General features: G+C 43.0%; 1 protein-coding gene, 1 long non-coding RNA gene and 1 pseudogene across 6 annotated transcripts in view; 1 reads left to right on the forward strand and 2 right to left on the reverse strand.

Annotated features, from left to right (window-relative positions):
* Positions 1–46: 46 nt before the first annotated feature.
* LOC148659214 (uncharacterized) lies at positions 47–6,148 on the reverse strand. Its single transcript, XR_015940363.1, has 3 exons — positions 5,567–6,148; positions 1,527–5,348; positions 47–665 (listed from the first exon to the last, which is right to left on the reverse strand). It is a non-coding gene; the product is annotated as an uncharacterized LOC148659214 (long non-coding RNA).
* A 1,972-nt stretch (positions 6,149–8,120) lies between these two features.
* Positions 8,121–9,372, forward strand: LOC148659215 (protein Wnt-4 pseudogene; annotated as a pseudogene).
* A 1,999-nt stretch (positions 9,373–11,371) lies between these two features.
* Positions 11,372–27,179, reverse strand: part of crtc3 (CREB regulated transcription coactivator 3) — a 36,333-nt gene continuing 20,525 nt past the window's right edge. Inside the window, exons 5-15 of one of the 5 annotated variants that reach the window (XM_088641208.1) lie at positions 25,400–25,462; positions 24,443–24,549; positions 21,826–21,864; positions 21,249–21,292; positions 20,048–20,097; positions 18,380–18,597; positions 17,195–17,460; positions 16,600–16,992; positions 16,229–16,312; positions 15,906–16,110; positions 11,372–15,426 (exon numbers count right to left, since the gene is read on the reverse strand). In XM_088641208.1, coding sequence (XP_088497334.1) covers positions 15,221–15,426; positions 15,906–16,110; positions 16,229–16,312; positions 16,600–16,992; positions 17,195–17,460; positions 18,380–18,597; positions 20,048–20,097; positions 21,249–21,292; positions 21,826–21,864; positions 24,443–24,549; positions 25,400–25,462 — 1,675 coding nt within the window. In that variant the 3' untranslated portion in view covers positions 11,372–15,220. Of the gene's footprint in view, positions 15,427–15,905; positions 16,111–16,228; positions 16,313–16,599; positions 16,993–17,194; positions 17,461–18,379; positions 18,598–20,047; positions 20,098–21,206; positions 21,293–21,825; positions 21,865–24,442; positions 24,550–25,399; positions 25,463–27,179 lie in introns of all 5 variants that reach the window. The other 4 variants (XM_088641206.1, XM_088641209.1, XM_088641207.1 and 1 more) reach the window with 4 other exon arrangements.

Below are 27,179 nucleotides of genomic sequence, written 5' to 3' on the forward strand. Positions count from 1 at the left end.
AGTAGTTAACCACAGTTAACCAATTTGCTTACAGGCATCACAGGCCATGAAATTAAACAATCAAACGCAGTGATAAGCGGTTCATAAAGGTAGTATGAGTAACAGGTTTATGTCAAAACAGCGGTTTTGACAATATAGACTGCAATGTAGCATTAGCTCATTCTGAGAACAGTACTACTATACTTTCAGTCCCATGTCAGAACAGATCCCACATGGAAGTTGATGAAGTTTGGACCTTGCACTGCCTGGGTTCTGTTTTCCTGAAAGCTGGAGTTAGCAGGGACCTACCGCAGCACTAAAGTGATGTATTTTCACAACATGACCTTGCTGTAAATTACATCTCGAGCACCTGATACCAGAAGGAAGACCTCTAATTGGTTTAGCCCTGCTTCTAGGAAATTGTTTGCACATGGGACTTGATTTGACTCTGGGCACTTTATGTACTTTATTATGTGTTTTCAGTCTTCGGAGCAGTGCTGAGTGCTGAATGCTTAAAACAGGAACAGATTTTATGTAGTGAACTGCAAAGTATGCATAACACATGTTGACAGACAACCTTTTTGAAACTAGGTAGGACTGATATTTAACATGTAAGAATGTACATAAAATAGAACACAAAAACAACACTTCTTGTTTTAAATTTTAAAATATAAGCATCTTGTTTTCTTACACAAAGGCCTGAAATAATTTCTGTTGCCTAATCGGCTAATTAATAGAGAAAGTCAACAAATACAAAATGGTCAAATTCTCATTTCATCTTCCCTAGAATTCCAGTCTGTTAGTGTCTCCTGCTCCCAGCTATTGTTCTGCAATAGAGATTTTTGTGTCCCTGAATACCTCAATTTCATTAGGTCTGGAATATGACACAACTTCTGTCTACAGCCCAAACTGTGTCAGCTATAACCTATTACTACCTGATCAGCCTGACCCAGTCCAGGTAACCCCACACAACTTTGCGGCATCCATGATCTGAAATCAGCCGTGTGTAAGGGATGTGTACACTGAAAGCAGTCCCGAGGCTGTGAGGGACTGAGACCTCATCGCAGTATAGACTGGAGATTCGTTGGCAATTGCAATACAGAGCTGTACTATGAGGGAAGGGCAAAGTATTCAATAATTAATTTTACAGTTGGTGCAGCAGATGGATGTTAGTGTAGGAGACAGCATGGTCCTGGATATACTATACTACCCACAAAAATAAAGCTGGAATTCCTTTGCTGATGATGGGAAAGTGCAGAAAAATAAAATTGCTAAAATTATCAGGATTTGGGATCTGCACCCTTCCCCCCCAAAAAAGAGAACAGACATCTTTTGTAGTGTCATAGGCATGTGTAGTGTGTGTGCTTTGCTACTTTCTTCTCACACCCATGCAAACAATAGAGGAGGATGATCTTATGTGATTTATAGGATGACAGAACTTTCTAATATTATAAAATCATAATGACTACTGCTACTACTAATAATCTTGTTGTTGTTAGTTCAGTCCCTGTGAAGTCCCAATTATAAAGATAAGCCTAAATTACTACATAGCACCAAGGCTGCCCATCCTGCTGCTCACCTATGGCTTTCCGAGATATGTCCAAGACCACCTAAGACACAGGCTGTCATGCTGCCTCATGCAGGAATGCTTTGGACACAGTGGAATTTCAACTTTCACCTCCTGGCTGTTCCTGAGAGAAGTTTGTTGCTCTCTGTGTCGAGAGCCTGCTCGTCCGCTCCAGTCACACAGCCTCACCCGGTGACCTGCCCCGGCCTCCACACGCTGGCCCTCAACACCCCGTTAGCGTGAGAATGTGTCAGCGGGGTCAGGCCCTGCTGTCTGTGTGGGCACGGGTCCCAGTGGAGAGTCTCCCCTTTCTTCCCATTCAGCCCTGGGCTCCATTCCCTCTCCTCGCAGGAACCTTTCCCACCAACACCATTACTATTTCTCTTTTTTTAACTTGCGAGTTCATATCCATAGTCATTGATACAAATAGGGAGATTAGGCTAGAATTCTCTTCTCCTTTTAATTTAAAGCAGCAAAACAGACATAGATGCTGCAACAAAGGCAGTCTGCCTGTGGTTGAACCCTCCATGCTATTATCTGTAATCATAGAAAAAAAAGCTCAAAGACATTCTGCCTTTAGTGAGTGTGTTCAATGAGTGTAGATGTGGGATGTACTGTGGTTAGCATTACTGCCTCACTGTGCGGGAGCCCTGGGTTCAATTCCTGGGGGGCTATATGGGTGGAGTTTGCATGCTCTGTGTTTCCTGCATTTGCGTGTATTTCCCCCAGGTGCTCTGGGCTCCTCCCACAGACCAAAGACATGCTGGTAGGTTAATTTCTGTAAAAGTTGCCTTGGTGAGAGTGTGTGCGTGTTTGTGTCTGTGTGTGCCTGTGATCGACTAGCGTCCTGTCCAGGATGTATCCTGCCTTGCGCCCAGCGCTTCCAGGGCTGAGCGCCGGACCATCATGACCCTGAATCAGATAAGCGGTTATTGAAAGTGATGTGTTGAATGTAGACTAATGTATGAGATTTATAAAAGTATATAAAATGTCCCCAGGGAAATAACTACAGAAAAACCAACGACGTGGAGACATCTGTCATTTGAATTTCTTGGGGTTTTTTTCCAAGCAATATATGGTTAAAATAATTTGGCTTCTCCTCTATTACTCACTTGTTGTGGAGTTTCTTTTCAGAGGAGACAGAAAAAGAACAGTTAAGACAGAACAGCATGGCATTCAAAGGGAAGTCCCTACTAATACAGCAACCTCTACTGTGTGTGAGCGCGTTTGCTGTGAGAGAGATTAGTAAACTGGCGTGTATGATTCAGCTTCAAGGCAATGGGCTGTGTGGCTCAGGCCTGTGCTGCAGAGTGTGGCCAACACCCAACACAATGGGGCGCTTCAGACGACAACCCAGGACAGCTTTATTGCCTGTGAGAGACAAGGGATGACAGCCCAGAGTGCTGTAACCTTATCAGCAGCACTTTAAACACAAAAGCTGGGGCTCCGCGCCAGGAGGATAAAAAATGGCCGACATACTGTATCTGTCATGTAGGAGAATATTTATGCGAAACCGTTAAGAGTCTTTGTACAAAGGGAAAACGGTACGACTCCAGTGGAATAAGAAATACATCTGACCTGAATGCAGAGAAGAAACTCTGTGTCTCTGCCTTTTGCATGGATGCTGGTGAGCCTTATCTGTGAACAGAGTTCTGTTTGGTGAAATTCCAGTAAGGCTGTGCCTTGTGTGCCTGAATTTAAAAGGCTAAGTCTGACCCCAGGGGATACAGCCCTTGGCTTCTAGGACAGAGTGAATCCAAGCAACCTACGTGACAAACTTCACAGCATACATGCAGAGAAGTGATCTTTATCAAGGCGAGAATATTCCAGTTACTTCACAGGCCTGTGACATTCAGAATTGAAGTTGTGCGTCTCCAGCACTTTCTGGGTGAAACTCAACTGTATCATCTGTTTTTATTACCTGACGCTGGGAGGAGCCTGTGTGTGTGTTGTGTCGTGTCAGGGTGTATTTCTCAGGGAAAGGCGTGTCTCTGTGTGTGATTTCCTGTAAGCATGTCAGTGCCTGTGTGAGAGTGTGTGTGTCTGAAAGGGAAGAGATACAGCTGACATCTCAACCTTGCAAGTCATGATAAGGGCATTTGAACTGAGAAGTACTAATTCTATGTTAAAAAATAAGCGTATTAATTAAAAATTACGTTAAAAGCTTATTAATTAAGTCTAGTGAGATAATAAAAATAGAAGAAGATCCATTTTTTGAAGCCACTTGGGAAGAAGGGTTTGTTGGCAGGCATTTTGGCCCCCAAATCAATTTAAGATGCCTGTCCCTGAAACTGCCATGAATAGGAAACAATTGTTAAAATCATAATGTTATGCATCTAAACAAACTGTCAAAACAAAAGCTCCCAGGAAACATCATAATAATTTCCATTTGTTTTTCAATATCAGTCGCTTTCCTGCCAGTTACTATTCTAAAATTAGCTTGTGCAGAACAGGGTATTCGGGGGATAAGTATTCAACATGGATTCTGCACTAACATGAGATAAATGCATGGGACAGCACACGGTGAACACTATTACAGGAAAAGGAACGTTTTTGCTGTGTGCTCTGTTTCAAAAGTCCCTTGATTTAATTCTCAGATTACTAGTTCTAGCTAAAAATACATCTGTTTTTAAACAGAGTGCTGTGACTACATTTCATGGAATGCTTTTCTTTGTGTAGATGTGCTGTTCTTGTTGCTTTTCCATTTAGCCTTTTTTAACACAATTACTCCATACCAGTTCCCGGCAATTTAAAATGTCGGAGTGCTCCTCTGTCCCACCACAAGTGTGCAGGCAGGCCAGGGCTACCTCCCCTTGATGACTAAGGTGCAGCTGGAAAAGGTGAGCCTGCTGCAGGGGGGAAACAGAGATTATTTTGCAAATGAAATAATATCCTGCTCTTGCCAAGCTGTCACTACACAAGCTCCTGGGAAAGTCAGAGCAGTCTGAGCAGTCTGAGAGTGAGATAAAACCTCAGAGAGTGTGTGTGACACCGGGAGATTTCAATTGAGCATCACACTTCACAATGGACCATATCTCAGGATCCTGTGTTCCACAATTCTGCCACCCAGTCTAAAGCCTCATTGTCATGTCTAGATGTGTCTAGAAGCGTAACTAAAGTATAACTGAATGGGTGTACTGTGTGCTTGTTTTTTTTTGTGAAGATAAAAAAAGGGAAAGGATGCAAAAAGATTCTGACTTTGGGAGAAAAACGGCTGGCCTACTTCTGGGGCAGGGTGTCAGTAGATTGTGTCCTGGAAAGTTTGTCTTTTCAGGTCTTGTTAAAATCTACTTTAAATCTTTTATTGGTTATGGTGTATGCTATATTAGAGCTGGTGCATACTGTTACTTTGTACTAATTAGAATACTAGGAATTAACCTGAGAAAATTCAAGTAAATAGCTGCGTCAGCATGCATAGGCTGTAAAGGAACAGATAAAGGTTTATTCCATGCTGAAAGGAAAAGAAAAGAGACACAACGTGTTGGTTGTGGAGCCTTCTTCAGGTGTGTCAGATGAAGAATTAATTATAATTACAGATTACTATTACTAGATTATTATTATAAGTAATTGAAATGTTCTTCACACACACCTGAAGAAGGCTCCACTACCGAACCATCGTGTCTTTTCCTCATTAACCTGAGAATGCACTTAACTCTCCTGTGGTGGAACGGCAACATCTCTCTCTTCCAGCTGCAAAACATCTGGCAGGATGAGTGGCTCAAAGCAGCACTTGTGCAATCCTGCCTGCCTTCAATGACCAGTATGAAGATAGCGAAGCAGGAAACCAACAGCAATCTGGACACTGAAAGCAAACAGCAAAATGCACTGCCTTGAGACAGTGAGGCACCACACTGCACCAGCCCCAGAGTTAAACTCTCCTTCACTGGACACACTTGGAACCGGAGTAGCTGTGCAGTCTTCGCTTTGCTGTACATTTGCCTTCTTCCTAAACAGACCTGGGACCAGTAAATGGATTGTGCAGAGTACAGAACGAAGTCTTTTTTGAAATGATGAACTAACCTGTTTTCACCTTCGCAGTGTTGTACAAGTGAAGTTCTTATTGACAGGAGGGAACGTCAGAACTGCAGTCAGTTTGCCCTGTGGAAAGAGATGCCAAAAAAAACATAAATATGAAAATGTGGCCTAGAAGGAGGAATGATGTTAGGAGGACCAAAAAAACCGGTTAAAAATAAATAAAACTTTAAAAACAAATGTCTGTGAAAAATGCCCCACATGGTCTATATGATATAGTCCTTAGAATATAGCAAAACACTTTCCTTATGGTTTCAACTGGTAGTTGTTCCTCTACAACAGTGGGACGCTGACAGATCTACAGAGCTGAAAATAGCAGGCAGTTTGGCTCGTTTTACTGAAGTGGATCCCAGTGCAGTCGCTGTACTATTTCTGTTCCGGCAGTTCAGGAAGGGAGTAAGGGCCGATTAATTGCCTGTAACTCAAGTCCCTTTGCGCGCCAGTGGGAGACAAACAGAGATACGGGGTGGAAAATCTTTTTTGTTTGTTTATTTGATGTCATACTTTGGATTTTTCCAGGAAGGTTTGCCAGGGCAGTTGTGTTATAGGGGGGCTAATTCAGGAGACGAGAGGCAGAGATAAAAGAGGATTAAAGGGGATTGGCGCAGCATGACTGGGAAGGATGAGGTCTGTTCTGACAGAGCGGCTACACACGTTCCCTGCACCACTAAGGCTGCTCTCCTAAAGCTGAGGAGAGCCCCCCCTTTCCTCCTCCTGCATGCAGATTCATCTGTCCCTGGCCCCTCTACTCTCTGACAGCAGTTCACTGTCTATGGCAGCTCCATTAAATACACACTATCTTATTCTGTGCTGTATTTCTCCACCAACTGTTGCCATAAACAGGTTTCACACCTGGTTTTTGCTGTCATTTACTTTCTCGGTCGGTCTCAATATCATTTTTGACAGAAACTGTTCTTCAGTTTTGCAGAGAAGGAAGCAGATTGTGTATGGGCTGTTTCACCCCTTCTGAAATACAAAACAGATAATAGTGGTCTTACATAAATGACAGGAGGATGGTCCCATGTTTATAGTATGATAGGAACAGAGTTAGACCTCTTTGATTCATTTCCCTGCATCAAAAGAACCCACAGGTCTTCTTGGAGGTCAATCTCACTCGTTTTGATCTCATTCCGAGCCGTTCTGCTGGCTGTGTGGGGCAGAGAACTCCTCCGGCATTCCTGCTCACATATACACAAAGCCAGTCTGCAGACTAACAAACAGTGCAGGCTGGGCAATCAATCTGCTCACACCCCAGCACCTCTAGCTTTCTGTGACAACCACACCACAGCAGTCCCGGTCTTCACAGCACCAGGGGCTGGGAGGGAGAGATATGGAACAGTGTGTTCAAAACACGCTTTAGTCAACACAGAAGAGCACAATTCCAAGGTGTTAATCAGCTGGGCATAGCTGGAATTCCTCAGCTGTCAAGGCTCATGTTAGCTGCAAAAAAAAAAGAACAAGTCGTGCTTTGCCATGCTGTTCTCCAAGGGCTCCATGATGCAGGAACCTTTAAATCATCAATTTGTGTGGATTCATCTCAATACATGTGCAGATCTCGGTGTTCAATTACAAATCACCTTCACACGAGCTTGAGATGAAGGACATGGTGCTTGTGCTGCATGTTCCAGGAATAAACAAGTAAGGATTGTCTGCCACTGGACTCCTGAGACCTTGGCTTCTGATATTTAGGTATACCTTTCTGTTGGCTTCGAATAAGAAAACTCTGACCATCATTCTTGCAACAGCAAGAAATTGGGAAGTGCGGGGGAAGACAGAAGGGCTGGGAACCTCATGGGAATTTTGTAAGTTAAAGAGATAAGGGTTTGAGAAAGCAAAGTAAATGGTCAGTAGATTGTATGGACCCCATGACTGTTGTATGTTTGAGGAATGTAAACAGCCAGATAGAAGGCAGCGGGAGAGGGAGAGAGTCACAGACAGACAGGAGACAGATGGCGATAAAGACAGAAAGACGGCAGAGGAATGAGAGGGAGATGATGGTTAAGTGGGACTTTCCTGAGCACTAATTAAATTAGCCTGCCACTGAACCCGTGCTGAATGCCGGGCAGGGGTTTGATGTGAGTTAACAAGCGCACAGAAGCTGTGAGCAGTGACTGGAACGGACAGGTTTGTTTTCCGAGAATTAGGAGCGAGAGAGAGCAAGCAGGGGAAGGCAAGAAGGGTTAAATAATCTGCAATTATCTTTTTATTTCACTCCCACCCAATTTGAAATCTCTAATTGTAAAGACTTGGCTTTCCAGCAGGAATTCCTGTGCTCCACTGGGAAAGTGAGGACACGTTAACGTGCACCTGTCAGAACCACACTGCAGGTACAACGTCACCGGGAAAAGGATTTAGCCTCGATTGAAAGAGTGGCACATCTCTCACTGACTTCATCACAAGCCTACTGGCATCAGGAAAGTTGCAGGAGTCACTGATTTTGCCCCAAACGAAGAAATCACCCACCTTCCCAGTGGCACTCTGCCGATTTCTCATCTTCATTTGCAGCCACAGTCGGCTGGTGACATGACCTGGGTTTGCTCCAATGACTATTAAGTTTTTCTTCCCCCCCCCCCCCCCCAAACGTGTCTCTGTGAGCAGAGAGGAGCTGGAGAAGCTCAGCTGTGACACTTCACGGTCCATGCCGTCAGCCCGAAGGGTTTTCAGAGGTCAGGCTGCTCTGCCAATATTGTCTATGGAGTGGCTTTTTCCTAATTGTTGATGTCCAGGAAAGAAGTAAAGGATCACAATCTAGCCAGGCATCGGTGAATCTCCACAGCAATTGGAGATTGCTGGGAGAAAGGCCATCCTCAATAACGTGGGTGTCACAGCGTGGCGGGGCCATGTGAGATGAAGACCTGTTGGAAGGCCATGCCCCCCTTCCGCAAGGTGGGGAATGTGCTGAAGGAGAAGTTTGACGGGGACACCGAGGTGGAACAGCCCAAGATCAGTACCACCAAGCCTAGGAGCTGGTGCCCAAGATCTTGCAGCTTAAGCCCCACGTTGGCGAGGGCCTGGCCTACCTGGAGTCCAGCTCTGAGACCTGAAGAACAGGGTGCTGGGAACCGTCCAGCGGCGCTGCAACAAGACCTCCAGGACCATCGCCGGGTGCGAGCTGATGTGCTGTGGCTGGGGCTTCCACACAGAGGACGTGGAGGTGGAGGACAGGCGAAGCTGCGAGTTCCACTGGTGCTGCTATGTCAAGTGTAAACAGTGTTGGAAACAGGTGGAGATACACGCTTGCCGGTGACCGGGGTTTCAGCAGGCCATGAGCCAGACTGGGCAGGAGAAGACAAGCCGCAGAAAAAATATATGTCCATGGGGATATTTTCTATTTCAAAAGTCCCATAAAAAAACACATCTCTTTGGAAAATTTCCAAGACGACGATGGGAGAAAGGAAGCAGGACAAACAAGAATAAGAAGGTGAAGGTCTGCACATTGATCAAGAGCAAAAGCTTCAGAGATAGTGCATTGTGAATCATCTCAGACAGCCATAGAGCAGGCAGGTAGAGTCTAGGTAGGAGTCAATTAGTTCCTTTGTGGGCACGTCATTGAGCTGAACTCAACTTTCCTGATCAACTTAAGTAAACACCAATCTAGGCGAGTTAAAACCACCATCGTCACAAAACTAGAGTTGTACACTATTGGCACCTCTACAAATACACCTCCTGTCCAGCTTTCCTGCTGCAATCAAAATGCATTGTTCACATTTCCTCACCTGACGGCTGCCTGACAAGTTTGTGCTTCTCCCTTTTCTTTAAGTCTGTAAAATGTAACTTTCTCATGTTACAGTAGATGTTGCTGCCTTCATAATTTGTAGGCAAACACATCTATGATTCTTTGTTGAGCTCCCAAGCCACACCAGCCCTCCCCCATCTTCCCTCTTTGCAAGTGCAGCTATCCTGAACGAAAACCAGTGAGTCCTGAAATGTAATTATCCCGAACTCATAAAACCCATTAAAAAAATGCTGCCATGTGCAGGGATTACTGGAGAAGCTTGACTGGAGACTTTAATTTGAGATTTATACGAGCACTGAACTGTCAAGGACTAAAATTCTAATGGTCATAAAGGCCAGGATCTTGGGCTACCCTAAGAAGCATATTGACTGTCTGCCTAATTTTCTGCCCTCGGGCAGCAGATCACTCTGCAAGCCCCACAGGAAGAGATGAGGAGCTTCAGTTTTTATCGCGGGAACATGATCACAACACTGCATTCCATCTCTGTACATGCCACCTGATAGTCACGCGCCCTGAGAAACATATGGCCCTACAATATTCACAGTGAAAATTAAAAGATGATTTCTTCATGTTTAGTTGTTGTTCAATAGAAATTGGTACCAAATATTAGTTTGTTATGCTAGAAAAAAAATGTTGAATTTCAGTGAAAACTGACACTGACACGAGGTGACAAGAAAGTTGAGGGCTATTGAACTTAGTCTTGGGTAGACTGTCAGATGACAACAAATTAAATCGCAGGCTTTAGACTGTATTCCTCCTTCAAATAAAACTTAATGAAAGTAATAGCTGCAGACTTAAAAATTGTAAAAGTAGCAAAGACATTCTGACTCCTAACGATTGCTATTCGTGAGAAGACCAGCCGTGCTGAAATTATAGAGTGACGGGTGTTACCACATCCCATCTTTCACCATCCGTGAGTAAAAACAAGGTGCTTCTGACATTCCTCAACTTTGAAAGCACTGAAAAGTCTATTTACCTTTAACTGCTGGACTTATAGTCTATGAAGGCATGAGGCACGCATAAAGAACACAGACCCCTGTTTTCAGCTCTGAATATTGAATACCTCTTCCAAGTAACGCAGTCACACTGAAAAAATCTGAAAGGATGGCTTGTCAATGGCCACAAATAGTTTTAAATGTTTTGATATTGGAACTGGAAACCCTCCTCATTCTGTGGAAAGTCATGCTACACCTACTAAATTGCCGATATGTTCTCCAGCTTCTTAGCTATTAGTAACCAGTTCACCAACCAAGACTCATGGTCACTTAGATAGTTATTATAGCAGCACTCCTAATGGTTCACTCTACCAATGCAACCTGGATGTTTGATTTGGAGTGTAGGGAGAAAACAGGCACATCTGACAGGACAGAGTAATGAGCTGTGGATACCAATCTCCTCATAGGGGCAAGAGATCAAAACCTGGAAGACATAATTTAATGCTGTCAAAAAACAACACTGCTTGTCTTTTCTAAGTTGGGAATAACTTTTTGGTGAAACCTGAATCCCAACAATGATCTACTGCTCACCCTAGACTCCTAAAGCAATATGATTATTTTCCAGTTTCAACTGCTTCCTCTCAATATAACTATATACTTACCACTGCTGGACGCATACAAAGGCATGAAACATACTCCAGTAAAGAATTTGGTATCGCCAACTTTCAGACACCTCATCTTTCAGCCTACTGTGAAAGAACACTGCCATCTATTGGAAAGGATAAGCACTGCACAAAATAGCGTAATAGTAATTTCAGCCATGAACCACGAAAAACCTCCTCAAATAAAATGTAAGATTACAAGCAGAAAATACTAGGTTGCAGAAACTAACATATTCCGGAAATAAACTTTAAAGGTTGAAAATGATAAATTGCTAAGTTCATAAAAGTGATTGTTTGATCAGTTAATTCTTCTCTAAATTCTAGACAAGAATGATACTATTCTGTAATCTTTTCTAGAATAGTGTCATTAAAAAATTAAAAATTTACATATATAACAGGAAACCAAACCAAACTACAATGCAGAAATACAGGAACATACCGTACAGACACCAAGGTCATACTGGGTGTATTAAAATTTTTAATATCCGAAAGAGATTTTAAATGACATATTACAAAAAAGTAACACTAGTGGACAAGAAACATTTGTATTTAAATAATAGAACTGTACACTGTTTTAAAAGATAACTCAAAAAAATAAAAATAAAACATTGTAAGACACCAAACAAAACAAAGCAAAAAAAAGGTTTCTCAATTACTTCTACAATAAAATTAATAACATTAACAGTTCTAATATTAATAATAAAAGTCTGGTATAACAAAAAAGAAGCTGAAAAGATAAGGAGAAGATGGAGCCTAGCTAAGCAATGGAGCAAAACATCACAGTATGAGCAGGAGGGGTCAGAGGTCAGAGGTCAGCATAGTAAGGCAATAGAAGAGTCGCTCTGTCCCAGAGGGGCGTGAGAGGACAGACCACTCCACGCCCCCTGCATCACGACTATACCAAGCGTTTTAAAAAGTGCAAGCAGGAAAGGGTGCCAGCGGCATCTGCAAAGTCCTTTCAATTTAAAACAATGACATTTAAATTGATCTCTTGTAAGAAAATGCCATCAGCGAATTAAACATTATTTTTGCTTTAAATTTTGGTCTTTTCCTTGCTTCCTGAAATAGGAAGTTTTTAAGAGCTCCTCAAAGTCTTTCCTGCACCTAGTACGGGTTTCTTTTGTTGTGCTGACCATGGGTAAAAGGGATGTTTCGGTCACAGAGTGGGGAGAATGAGCTCAACAGCGGAGAGGCGTGTATATCCTCATGCTCAGGAAAGCACCATCTCCATCCTCTTCTCACAACTGCAAAAACATCCCCTGTCGGCAGAAATGGATAAAGGGAGGTAATAGAAAATGCTGCTGTATATGTACAAAAAAAAAGCTTGTTCAGATACACTCAGAAGGAGGGCCTAAGGGAACTTTACTGCAAAGTAAACCCAGATCTCTTTTTGCTTTTACAGGCAGTGCTCAAATGGTCATTTCACAACTGGTCTGTTTGTTCCATCTTTTCCTCCTTCCCCTGCCTTTCAGTGGCGCCTGTACAATAGGCCACACTGCCAGTCCGCACCGCAAAACAGTAAGTCAAGCCGAGGGAGAGAGCCCTTGGAAGAGCCAATGTTATATTGTACTCTGAGTTTGTTCTTAGTTCAGTTGTTTTAAGTGTTCTGACAAGAAGCTTTAGAATATGAATTCCAGACATACAAAAGGAACTTCAGTGACTGGACACCAGGAGGCGTTCTGACCAAGAGAATCACAAATCATTCAGCAAACCTTACTGTATTTACAGCTGACAGCATGGGTTTGGTTTTGCGGTATCATGAACTCAGCACTGTGTAAACAAAGAAAAACACAAGCAAGATGTTTGCTTACTTATGAGTTGCTATTCAATTTATTGGGGCTTAAGGCACCAGGTAGTTTTTTTCTGCTTTACCCTAAATTTCACATTTTTAGGGGCCATATTTCCTTATTTCTGGGATTTCCATAAAAATAAAATGTAGGTAAGCCAATTTCACACTTTCCGAATATTGAGTATTTGATTATTCTAGAGCAGATATATATAACCATACTCTGCTGTTACAGAATTATTTTTTTTAATCCACATCTTTAACCTGTTCTTCTATTCTTTGAGCTTGATTTTGTCCTGCTGCTCAAGCCTACATCCAACAAATTCACCATTTCTCTTTAAACATATAATAAACAAATTCACTTTTTTTCAATGATCAAAGTGATCAAATTCTCCTTGAAAAAAAGGCTCAGAAAAAACTTTCCGCAAACACGCAGTGAGTGATAAGCACAGTGCTTAATGTCCCTTCTTATCTGTAGTTGTGTAAAAGTTAAGGACATTTGTATGATAACCTATCCATAGCAGGAACATTTCTCTTTTAAATCCTCAGTTACATTCTTTTCAGTACTGTATTGTCACTCAAAGGAGCCACATTCACACTGCATGGGCCTGTAGCCTTAATTTAGCTGTCTGTGCTTTTTATTTGGATTTGCTGACAAATTAACGTACACAACCGAAACTTTCTACTATCTGCAAACATGGAAGTCTGAGGGGATTTCTCCTATGACGTATACAAACACTGTTTTATTTCTGTAAATCAAGCACCAAAGGCAGAAGTTAGGAATACCCAGCAGAAGGCATGTACAGCTTTTTAGACTTATCACTGACTGGAGACCCTCTTGACCTACAGAGAAGGAGCCCTGATGGTGATGGGATCGATGCTGTACAGTATGTAGTAGCTTAATTTCATCACCTCCCTTCACCCGTATTCTGCAGCAGTAGCTGTAAGAATATGCTTCAGTGGTCTTAGTGCATTTCACTCCAGTCTTGTTCACGTAACTGCGGTAGGGGAAGGAAAACAAAGAGGAACTCTCAAAATTTTTATATGACCAGGCAATCTAAACTTTGTTACTCACAGTGATTTGAAGCTTAGAACAAAAAGAGATTTGAGACTGGTACGAGCTGCATTTACATTAATTCAGTATACACATCTCGAGAGAAGAACATAGATCTACTAGAGTAGCAAGTCCTACAGGTCCTCTTTCATCTTCTTTCATTGCTACAGCCTATTTCCAGATCCACTTACCCCTGTAAACCAAAATCAGAGAACAGCTCTCCAAAATCAGTTGAGCACTCTTGAGAAGGATCTAGTGGTGTCTGCGCTGACGATACTTCACTACATACTGTAGGTATGAACTTCTTTCACAAGAATTAAAAAAAAAAAAAGAAACCGAGATTTTTCAAACATTGGTGAATTCCAACACACAGTATTGCTTGTGTTGTTTTTTAAACTTTTTTTAAAACTTTTTTCATTGTAAACAGTCTGCCCTTTTTTGTCTTAGCTTTAAAAATACATTCTAAACTGACTGCAAAAATATCTGCGGCAAATAACCTGTTACAAAAAAAAATATGAAAGAACATATTACAAGTAAAAATTCTGTATAAAAAAAAGATAACTCCCTCTTTTGATAAAATTCTTTTTGCAGGGACTGGCGCAAAGGGGAACAATTTGGCTAGAGACTAGTGTCTGGCTTCTACAGCATGTAGAGACCTAGAAGTACTGCCACTGCCTTTATGGCTTATTACACAGCTCTGGGACGCCAGGGAGGGCTGTGCAATTGGTCAATTTTGCTGGTGTTGGCATGATTTGGGATTCACGATATCGCTGCTGGTGTTTTCAGAACATGGCTTGTGTTATCTCGACGCGAGCGGACAGTTAAAACCGGAGGAACCCCATCTGCAATGTCAATGTGCATCTATTGGGCCATCCCATCCTTTTCAGTTCTTTCTGATCACTACCCATTTTGCTAAATAAGAGCCTGGCAGGACAGAAAGCCATCCAATGCCTTGCCAAGGGGATGTGCCATGGGCTTTATGTCCCTCTCTAGCTTTTGCATACAGACTCCCACTTGTACTATGACTTTTATTTATGGCAATTTCTGAAAAATATAAGGGTCTGCATGAGGAGTAAGCCATGGACATGTGCATCGTCAGCAGGCCAGGTGTTGATAGGCGGATGGGCAAGGTGAGTACGACTGGTACAGCTCCCAGCGAACAGTTTTCTGTTGTGTGACAGCTTAAAATGGGGCGATGCCCATTCCTTATTCCAATCTGTGTAGGTGTGCTTGAATGTGCATGTTCAGGAGGGGTGTTCACTTTAACAAAGCTATTCTTCTTTTGATTGAGCTGTAAACATGTATATGTCCATATGTTTGTCTTTTTGCCCATTACAGAAGGACCTCCCCTTCTTACTCTTCAGTGGATGACGGGGCATCTACAGCCTAGGGCCCTTGGTGTGTGAGCATGAGGCAGTGTGAATCTGCAGTGTGTGTGCAGGGGGAGCACAGCGCCCTTTCCTCCTCTCCTACAGCCTGTCGCTGCGGAAGGTGTCCTCCACAGAGGGGTCAGGAAGGACCATGTCAGGGTCACTCAGCATACTGAGGCCGTCCAGGCTGAGCGGCTCGATGCGCAGCTCTTCACCGAGAGGGAACCCCCCCTCCGAGTCGAAGCACTCGGGGACCGCCGATAGCGCACTGCTGATGTCCTTGGACAGGCTCGGGTTCGATTCGTCTGCGGGGACAGAGAGAGGAAACCTCACAGCATATTCAGGAGTGCACCTCCTCCACAAGCCTGGCAGAGGTGATCTATAGACAGTGTAGTGTCATTTATCTTCTCAAATGCTTTGATTTTCAAATAAATTAACACAGGGTCACGGCCAGGCCAAACTAATCCATCACAGAAGGCTCAGCTACAACATAAAACGACCAACTGAAGCAAGAGATCTGCTGAGAATTTGTATTTATTGCTATGTTGAAACCTTAAGACATGAACTCACTGGTTACAGGACAGTGTGGAAATACAGCTTCCTTAATGAGTCCATCAGCACTTCCTACTTTACAGCTACGTTCCCCCTGCAGAGGGCTCCTCCTTATTTTGCACTGACAATCTTTAGAGACAAAGCTGCTCTTTCTGCCTACCAGCCGCTGAACCATCAGCAAGCTGAAGGCGGGTGAGCCGGGCTGCGCGCACATGTCACTGGGGCTCCGTACCAGTCAGAATGATGTTGGGGATGCCCCCTCCGCAGTTGGAGAAAAGCATGTTCTGCCTCATCTGCAGTGAGTCCTGCAGGTTGCCATGGCTACCTCCCAGCCCCATCATCGCTGCCTGGGAGTAGGACAGGTTGGAGCCCGGGTCAAAGTAGCTGCCTCCCGGCATGGAGCTCATGGCGCTCTCCAGCATGCTGAACTGGTCAAGCTGAACGGGAGAAAGAAAATACGACTCCAATTCCATTTCAGCTTGCTGTGGAGCTGAACAATGTAGCCGAGCATGACCATTTCCGAGTAGAAACAAACTGACAAACACAAAGAACTACCTGGTAAGACAGGGACTTGGACTGTCGATTGGAGAGCTGGGGGTCCATGAAAGGATCACTGAAGAATGCCCCCATATTGTTATGCTGTGAGAAAATACAGGGGAGAGAAAGAGATCAGTAAAATCTTTATTTAAGATTAAATGATAAATGCAGTCTGTGGCTTATTTACATCTTGTGTCATGCATGATACAGCATATGCTAACACCATACAACGGAATCTGGAAAGTACTAGAGAGACATAACAATTTCTCAGTTTACACTTATAAGCCCAAATTAATTCTGTTTCTTTTTATTCCATTATCAGTACAGGACTGATGGGATACCCCATCACTATGACCCGTGACTATGTGTGACAAGTCCATGCCACTCACACTGGAGGAGTTGAGGTCAAGAGGCAGGTTGTGCAGAGGGGACACTGGCTGTTGGTGCTGCTGGTGCTGTTGTGGCTGGTGGTGGACTCCCTGCTGATGCGGATGTTGATGATGCTGTTGTTGTTGATGTTGATGCTGTTGTTGTTGATGTTGATGCTGTTGTTGTTGATGCTGATGCTGTTGTTGACGTTGTTGTTGTTGTTGTTGATGTTGATGTTGTTGTTGTTGTTGTTGATGTTGCTGCTGCTGCTGCTGCTGCTGCCCTGGATGATGCTGAGAACTGTTCTGCAGTGGCTGATGGGACTGCTGTTGCATTGGCTGCTGGGATTGTTGGTAGAGAGGGTAAGGAGGGGGTGGCTCCATTGGCAGGTTGCTGGTATCCAAGGCAACCCCCTAACAACAGCAAAACAAGATCACAGGTGTCAGAAAAACTGCATGGGGTCAACCTAACAAAAGAGGCAGTGCTATTCATACATTGTAAGGTAGAGTTTACTTCAGAAGGGATTCTGTAGCTACAACTACTTCTTGTGCTTCTTGATCATGCGTGATAGCCAGAAGCACTGCCTGAGCAACAGAGAGAAGTAACAGTGCCTACCTGAGTGATAGGGGACAGGGAGGGCGACATGGTGGGCGACAGCTGCTTGACCAGACCTCTGCGCTGCTCTGTCCCAGGGGACAGAGTGAGGGGGCTAACGGGCGTGGGGCGCCTCCTTGGGGAGCTGCCTATGCTGCCCGAAGGGGGGCTGGACAGCGAGGAGAGGCGCAGGGACGAGTGGATGGAGGGGTTACTGAGAGACGAGTGCAGCTGGGAGTTGTTGAGGGAGGCCTGGATGGAAGGATTGCTCAGTGACGAAGAGAGACCTGTGGCAGAAACAGACAAACACAGTACAGGAGAGAGAAAGAAAAAAAAGGAGGGAAGGGTGACTAAAAAGACATGATAATTTAGGCACAGCCCTCCTAGGCCAAACAACAGAGAAGAACATTTTTATAATTATGTGGAGAATTCGTTTTGTTTGAGTGCGAGTACACTGGGTATAACACGAAAGCACTCTTTCGGGTTACCAGGCCATTATTAGCCTTCATGGGCCAATTTTGTTTCACTAATTTTTCTGCATTCCTCTACCCCGAAAACAACCCACTCCTGACCCCTGTGACACAGATCATTTGCACTTTAAGTGCATCTCCCATCCCCTCTAGCTGGAGAGCACAGCTGTTGGCGTGTCACCAACACTGGGGTCAGGGGTCAGGTGTACACTTTCCCTTTGAGCTAGTGCCAAGCACCACCACTTTCAGCTTATACAGGGCTCAGACATGCTGCCCTGCAGAGGGAGGAAACTGGGAAAGGGCTGTGACAGAGGAAGCCTTCGATTCTGATTTCATGACACATGCACAACTTGTTTTGGTTTATTACAGATGACTCAATGAAGTCTGTGGAGGGGTGAAAAATGTTTAAAAAGACGCTATTTAATAAGTCTGAACTGCCTTTATCCTTCCTGATGATGACGAAACTCACAACACAACCAGAGGTAAAATGCTGTAGAGGGAAAGGGGATGGTTATGCCTTTATGATCATTTTGCTGTAACCAGCTGACAACATTTGCGATTGTTCTGTTGATGCTATTTGGTTTGTGAGACCAATAAGTCATGTTAGATGGACAGAGGTTACTAAATATGAAATGTTAAGATCGAAATCATTCAAATTAAGTGCTAAAACAGATGATCATTCTAAGAGCCTCTAAGCCCTATGCTCAGTACCACAGTTAACCTTCTCTCTCTGTACCTTGTGAGTTTCCAATGCCCAAATGCATCATGGCAGCAGGCAGGTTGCCAGTGCTGTTCCCCCCACTCAGGTTGGGGTACCCCCCATCCTCAGGGTCCAGAGGCGTGGGCAGGGGCGATGGGAAGTGCAGGTTGCTGAGGTCTGGCAGTGATCCTCCTGTGTTTAATGTCCCCTGGAAATGGGAGAGACCAGCATTCTGTTCCGGGGACGGGAATATACTGTGAGGAAAAAAAAGATAGTGGGCCTTAGATTTGTAATTCAAAAATGAAAAGAAATGTCCTTGCATATTTGACAACATGATTCTTCCTTGGGACACTAAAACTTGTTTAAACATACAAGATGGTAAAATAACCAGTGGGCAGTGTCAGACATTCAGACTAACCAGGGCGGAGCAGTGGCTCAGCGGCTAAGGATCTGCGCCTGTGGCTGGAAGGTTGCCAGTTCGTATCCCACGTCTGGCAGAGGAATCCTACTCTGTGGGGCCCCTGAGCAAGGCCCTTAACCCCAACTATAGGGGTGCCGTATAAATGGCTGACCCTGCGCTCTGACCCCAAGCTTCTCTCCCTCTCTGTGTGTCTCATGGGTATGCGAAAAGACAAATTCCTAATACAAGAAATTGTATATGGCTCATAAAGTGATCTTATCTTATCTAACCAGTAGAAAATCCCATGTGCATGTTTTGGATATTACTGCTAGGATATGTTGATGGGAAACATACCGTATGCAGGCAATAATAAAACCACGGAAATCACAATAAGCATTGCACAGGGTATACAATTTGTAACAATAAGAGTGAAAGGAATAAGCTGAAGGTCGATTTGCTTATGAATTTGCAAAAACAAAATAATTTAAGGTAATCAACCTAAGAACACACAGATACATAGCACCACAATTACATTTGATTGTTTTTATTTCAAGATAATACTTCTTTCTCAGGTTATTTTTTTCTTACTTTTTTCCATGTTATTCACTGATGTTATCCTCCTACAATACAATCCTGGAGTGACATCTAGTTCTCAACAGTAGTTTTGTCTTTGAATCCATTAAATATTGAAGTGACATAATTATGCTTTTAAAATACTCAATGCCACCAGTATAAGTAATGACATCAAAAGGCCTGGCTACATTCTTTTCACATTACAAATCAAACTGAATATAAGAACAATATGAAAGCAGTATACTTTTACCTTATCAGTTAACTTCTCATAGCAAGAGATATGAGTCTTTAGCTCGAAACACTAAACTTCTGAAGCTGATCTCCATAGCTGCGGTTAATACAGTTAAGCCCAATATTGCCATTTTTGTCACTCATTCTTTTAGAATTCCTTGAGTATGTCTTTTACATTGTAAAACAATGTAATATTATTTCCGTATAATGCAACACGTTTAGAAATAATCAAGCAACTATTGTGAAATGACATGACGTTAACTCAGAATAATGTAATATATTTTTCTTAGTACAGAGAGCTCCCTTAAGCTTGCTTCAAAGACTTCATACAAGAAAAAAAATATTTAGTTGTTTTCTGAATCTTGAGTCACAACTATGCTGCTAAGTGATAAGAAACACAGAGGCTATGGTAATCATTTGCTCTGCCTGAGGCTCTTGTCAGGCAGCATGTAACTTGCACCTTTCCTCCTGTTGAAAAATACGTCTAGAGTTCAACTCACTTGATTCCAGGCACTTCACAGGACTTGGGGCGTGAAGACAGAGACTGAACCTAACACGATGAAACAAAGAGATTCAGTTAAGGAGTGAAGTGGGCACATCATCAAGATGGAGAGGGGAAATGAGATCCTAGGGCCAAATGATCTATGTTTTCACTTCAATAAAAAGACAGCAGTGCTTCATTTAATGTGGAAAAACAACCAATTCATTGGGAAACCCAAGATGGAACAGCAACAGAACCATTACTCTATAAGGCAAGATATAACTCCAGTCTAGCTTAATATCTTACAACATACAATGAAAAGCAGCTTTAAAGCAGAAAAAGAAAATTTATTGACCTCAACTGTGGCTTCATCCGGACTGAACAAACATAGCTATGCCTTTATACAAAGCAGGCTTCTAAAAAAACTTGTTGAGGACCATCTTCTAACTCTAGCCAGCAGCTATAGCACACTGCAACTCACTGGCAAACCCCTGAAGTGTGACCAAGTGTGAGCCTGGTCAGCACCTGGATGGGAGACCACCTGGGAAAGGTAAAGTGGCTTCTGGAAGAGGTGTTAGTGGGATCAGTAGGGAGAGCTCACCCTGCGGTCTGTGTGGGTCCTAATGCCCCAGTATAATGACAGGGACTCTATACTATAATAACAAATTGTGCTGTCCTACAGATGAGATGCACAACTGAGGTCCTGACTCTCTGTGGTCATTAAAAATCCCAAGGCGTTTTTCCAAAAAGAATAGGGGTATTAACCTGGTGTCCTGGCCAAATTTTCCCCTGGCCTTTACCAATATTGACCTTGTAATAATCCCCATCTATCAAGTTCAAGTTTATTGTCATATGTACCAGAGTACAATGAAATGCTTACTTGCACGTTTTCCTCACATTACAAATGACATAACAGATGACATAGCATTGACATAGAAAATGACATCACTTGGTGTCATCACTCTGATCTCCTCCCCACTGACAGTTGGTGTGGAGTGAGTGTACTGGCGCACTTTGGCTGTCAACGTATCATCCAGGTGGGGGCTACACATTGGTGCTGGTGGAGAGGAGTCCCATTACCTGTAAAGCGCTTTAAGAGCAGTGTCCAGAAAAGTACAATGTAAGTGTGAGGAATTATTATACATTATAACTTTCTTCCACCTGTATCTCTCACTCACCTTCTTGGCCTCCCACAGCTGTTTGGGCAGGGGCTTACTCACCCCCATTAGGCTCTCTTCGTTTGGCAAGGCTGGGAAGGAGAACACTGGAGAGAGAGATGATGAGTTACGTGATGAGATGTAGGGCCAAGTGTAAGAACAAGCACAAAACTGAGTGGCTCTGAGTCTTTCGAGGACAGAGGACTCAAGGCACTCTCCAGTGTATCAGAATGTAACTGCTTGAATAAATCACTGTCTGCGAGTGAATGAGTGAACAAAAGACGCCCCAGAGAATTGTGTAATCCGCTGGCTGTCTCACAGGACACCATATGACCTTTTCTAAGGGAACAGAGATGTAGGCGGAGTTAACAGGAAACAGAGAGGGGATGCCAACCACAGGAAGAGCACTTTCAACTTAGGCTCAGGGTCAGGGAGAGTGAAAGAGCACTGACAGACTGGTTACACTGACAGCAACAGGCAGGATCTCTGAAGCAGAACACACCCAGAGGCAGCTGAATTGAGCAACTATCTCAAATTTAATTTCCTTTAATAAACAAGTCAGTCTGCATTTCAAAGAAGTCACTACCATGCTAGGCAAGGCAAGTGTCACGATGACAACAGCAAGAAAAATGTCACTCACCTTCTCCTGAGCCATCCACATCAGCTTCATTGACGCTGGCTGCAGGAGAACCACCAGCAAAACCAGAGATAACAAAAAACAAAACCAACAAAAATAATAAAGGCATCAAAAAGATTCCATGATGAAAGTTTAAAAATATCTACTACCACTCCCTTGTACACATCATTGGAGATGACTGAGATAACACATCCATACCCTCAACAAACTCAATCTACCTCACTGAACAATAGTCTAAAAATAAAACTGTCACAAAGAATTCATGTCTTCTTCCTTAACGTAAACAGGCCAATTTAAATATATATATAATTGTAAAGTTTGTCAAGCCATTTTTATACTTAATTGTCACTAAACCGGTCGGTCTGCAAGTTAGCGGCTGAATCATCTTGTCTTGTTGCTGTTGGTTCTGAAACGGTGTGGTGTGGGAAAACACTCAGAGCTGTGTGCAATGTAAAACCTGGCTCTGCTGGTTGTCTGCCATGAATGAGAGAGTAGAAATGAGTGAAAATAAGCTCTGTGACCACAAGGCCCAGCGGGAGAAATAGAGAGAGGTATTGTTTTCACTGCTCGGCGAGAACCCAGAAGACAACAGGGCTCTATTCTCCTACCTTTTAGTTTTTCTCTATTGCTACAGGCTGGAAGCCAGCTTTCTGACAAAGGGTTTGTCTTCTGTTTTTTTTAAACCTCTGCAGAACTATGTCATTTTTTAGAAAGCGGGACTACGTTTTACAATGAAAAGTCTGCTAACAGACTTTACTGGACCCAGTGAAGAGCCAGTTAAACTCAACTTAAAACTCAATACTACGATATATATCTTGGTTCTGCCATCACAGACACAATAAAGAATGTACTCCATCACAGGGCCCTGTTGCACCAGACAAAGAGGAGAGGATATTCTGTTAATCCCTTAATTGTCAATTACACCTCATCTATTACGTAAGGAATACTTTTTACATTAAAATCCGACTAGCCCAAATCCCATCTGAAGTCAATTATTCTCCACCGTGATCTGTGGGAGAGGACAAATGCCCTGACATGCCCCGCTAAGATGGCCCCTCCTCCAGTCCGAGCTCATTAACACAGACAGTAAATTAGCTACCGGCCTCCGAAGAGATTTCTTATTAGTAGGAGAGGCCACACGGCATGGGACTCTGAACTGCAATGTCACATCAGGCAGGGACAGGCCTGCACGTGCCGCACAAATCAATGGCATTTAATCCAGCGTCATTTTTATGTGGCGCCATAACATCAGACGTACTGCGAGGGAGGAAAAAAAATCAATAGAAATCTGAACAAAACTCATGAAAAGTGATTCCAGCTGACAATCATTTCAACAGGTGCCTTATTATGTTTCTCTCCTCCAGGCACTGTGTCAGCAAGACACCTGCTGAAAAGACTGTGCTCTGCCCATCTGAGGTTTCTTCAGTTGCTTTCTGTTTTGATCTTACCCCATGTGCCCCAGATCTTTACCAAATATCCTGTTTAAACTCGTCAGGTTATCAAACTACAGCCTGATCTTCTCTTTTATGGCTGGAATCTGATAGCTCCTCACTGCAAAGCTATGCGCCAGGCTTGTCAAGAACATCAGCTGAAGTGCAGTGCTAAGTGTTAAGAGTCTTGTATGCCTGTGAGGTCTGGAGGAGCAAACATTGTCCACTACTTCATGTGCTCAGACCTCAAACCTGTACGAAGGGAATTCATCTCACCAAAACCTACCTTGACTTTATATGCCCAATTTAGATCAGTTTAGATTCTGATGAACATTTTCAAGCATTTTGTTTTGCAAGTAACCAGAAACAGAAGGCTACAAATACTTTCATGTGTTAAAAGCTTGAAATGCTTTCATGTGTTAAAAGCTTCCTGTGGGACCTGGCTAATGCCTTGATAGCACTGCCCTAACGAGCTCCTTTGAACTAACTATCAAATTTGGACTAGCACTGTGTTCCAGGGCAGACATATTCTAGCTGCAGAGATGCATCTTGTGTCATACAGGATGTACTTTATGCTCTCTGTTAATCAGTGACCCAGTGGTTTAAACACAAATATCAAAACAAGCAAGATCACCTTGACATAAACGCTTCAGTGCAGTTCAAGTGACAGCAACAGCTGGTGGTCAGTTCCCTGTATGAGCTACACTCCCTTCTGAAATGCTGTTTTTACCTCTTATGAAAGATTACCTTGGCTACTCTACTGCAGTATTCTTTGACTTTTGTTGTGGCCCCCATACTGTGGGAAACCAAAGGAAAAAAGAGAAAGACCACAGCTGTAGTGTGAAAGCACAATTCTTAATTTGTTTCTCTGCATTTTTTTAACAATTAAGTGGCAAGAACAGTGGACTGTGCTCTCCACAATAAATGCAGGGGAAAATGTAGAAAAGGAAAAACTCATAAGTAAATTTTCTTCTGTATTTTTGGGCTTCTTTACACTATGAACTCAAAACCCCAAATCTTTTTTCCTGAAATTAATAAATGAACAAACAGCCCACAACAATCCCACAGTGCTGTGGTACCTTTAATCTTGAAATAGGCTCTGGGTGGCACCCTCCCCTCCGCCTCAACCCACCCCCACAGTAATCCCTTTGAAGGTGGAGATTAAAAAGGATGAGTGGGCCTTGTCTCACCATTGCGCTGTGGGGGCCCTCTGCCCATCTGCTGGTTCATCCCTCCAAAAGAGTCCTGAGGATTGGGGTTCAAGGCGCTCGTGTGCAGGGCAGAGTCTGAATTCGTCCTTTTGGGGTTGGTGGAGTGTGTTGTGGAGAAAAGGAAAGACAGACACATTAGACCCTTGACAGCAGCTGCTTCTTCTTCACTGTACAGAAACACTCATTCAACTCTGCTGCGATGAATCAGGTTTAGGTATAAGGGTCACTGCCACCTTCCGCTTGCACACTCACTCTCAGCTTCCTTCCAGGTAAAACCCTTAAAGTGCTCTTTACTGGTCACCAGAGCCTGCATTTCGGCTTGGTATCCTCTTTCAGGATGGATTTTTTTCTCAAGGAAGATAAAGGGGGTTCTTTCTGTGCTCAGTATGGGAGATCACAGAGATATAAAGTAAAAGGGCTCAATTCTGGTACAGAAAAAAAAAGAGTTCCCTCCAGGCAGCCAGTTAACACAAAGGATTGGGTCTACAAACACATTATAGTGATTCAGGAACTACATCAAACATCGAACAAGATGTTCAGAATGTGATGGGGAGAAAAAAACAACATTTGGCACAATACTTAAAGGCAATTCATAACTCGTGAAATTGATATGGTGTCGCACTTACCAAGTAATTAACCCCTTACATTAACAGGATTAGAAACAAGTGTGTTATACTGCGCAAGTCATACAACATAGAGAAAATGACACATGTTCCAAAGCGAAGGACCCCCACAAGGATGTTTGTCAGACTTAGTAACCCCCAAATTAAAACCTTGTCAGGATTCAGAACAAAAAACAAACTGGGAAAGGAATGGGGAAACATGGAATAAAGGACGATAAAAATAAAGGGTAGAAAAAAAGGTGGAGGGTGACAGAAGGAAAATGAAGATCAATCCAGATGTAGCGGGTCTGTGTGAGCAAAGGTCAGAGTTCACCTGTTGAGCTGGGATATTAATCTAAATCCGGGCCTTTTCTCTTCGCTCCAGGACTGCTGCTCCCTTCAGAGATGGAAACATCACAGTTTACAATCCCAGGCCTCGCCTGCACTGCCCTGGTCGTGGTTAGTAGGGGTTGGGTTAAGAGCGAGAGGACAGGCTAGAAAGGGTCAGTTAAGTTCTGAGCTTAACTGCAGTGAGAGGGAAAGACAAAGAAGCCCAGAGGACTGAAAAAGTATTAAGAATGTCATAAACCATGCTGCCACCTGAAAACAGCACACTGCACTTCCATTAAGAAAGTGATGCTCAGCTTTCAAAACTCTACATTTGAGACCATAAAGAAGAGATATAAGCAAACCTCTAATTAAATATCCAAAGAAGACCATTTTATTTGTATCTTATTAACTTGCCAATCAATACTTCTTCTTTTTACAACAGCATTCAACATTACAATTCCAGAGTTATATCATAATGTCTAATGGATATAAAATCAAATAGAAACTGAAGGGCAGCAACAATAATTTGTTCTGCCTGTCTGGTCTCCTTTTCCTCAGCATTGAAGTCTTTCAGACGATTGACTGAAATTTCAGTAGTTTGCTATTCCCCATTTCACCGGCAGGGGGAGATACGTCTCTGGGAGATCAAGACATGGTGTTTTGCTTTCCCTTAGAGGTGAATATAAAATGAAAGTGCAACTCCGAACTACAGAGCCAGGAGGAGTTGAATGATGCTTTATGGTGCTTGCAACTGCAGAAAAACTGCAGTTGGATCCTTGAGATTTCTTAAGGAAAGCCAGCAATATGTACTTCAATTAACAGAAAGGGTTTATTTGCATGATATAAACTGCTATTAACTAGTGTTTCTACACAAGGTCAGCTTTTCTTATACTTCTTGGCATTTTTTCTCCTCCTACCTCCAACATGCTAACATGAAGGTATATGTTGGGGTACGTACAATGCTCTGTTTCTAAGGATTTCTGTAAATGAAAATCTACAGTCTTAAATAGATGGCAACAGATAAGAAGGTACGTATACACCATGGAAGACAAACTCGATGAAGATATACAGTATGTACACTGGTTATCAAATGAATTCCCCCCCCCCCCCCTCGGACTTTTTCCACATCCTACCGTGTTACAATATAGAATCACAAGGCATTCATTTGTGATTTTTTGCCATTGATCAACATAAAACACTATAATGTCAAATTGAAAAAAAAATCCACAGATCCTCCTAAATTAATTATAAATATAAAACAGAAAATAAGTGATTGCATCATTATTCACCTCCTTTTACTATGACACACCCAAATATGTTCTGGTGCAACTAAGTGCCTTTTGAAGTCACATAATTTGTTGACTGGAGTCCACCTGTGTGCAATTAGGGTATTTCACCTGAGTTCAGGATAAATATAGCTATCTCTGGGAGGTCCCACAGTTGATTAGTGGGAGAGTGACAAACAAAAACTACATCACAAAGACAAGGGAAATTTCAAAGTAAATCTGGGATGCAGTTACTGAATGTGCCAATCAGGGGAAGGATATAAGAACATTTCCAAGATATTACATATCCCCAAAGCAAAGTAGAGTCCGTCTGAAAGAAATGTAGAAAATATGGCTCTATATGAAAATATAAAACTGTGAAGAATAGGGGGTCTTCAAAAAATGTATATCCAGGAGAGAAGAGCACTAGTCAGGGAGGCCACCCAGAGACCTGTGACAACTCCGAAGAAATACAGTCTTTCATGGCTGAGATAAGAGAAACTGCACATGACAATTGCC

This window comes from Lepisosteus platostomus, chromosome 7, assembly GCF_059453375.1.
Source record: "Lepisosteus platostomus isolate fLepPlt1 chromosome 7, fLepPlt1.hap1, whole genome shotgun sequence".
Classification (NCBI taxonomy): Eukaryota; Metazoa; Chordata; class Actinopteri; order Semionotiformes; family Lepisosteidae; genus Lepisosteus; species Lepisosteus platostomus.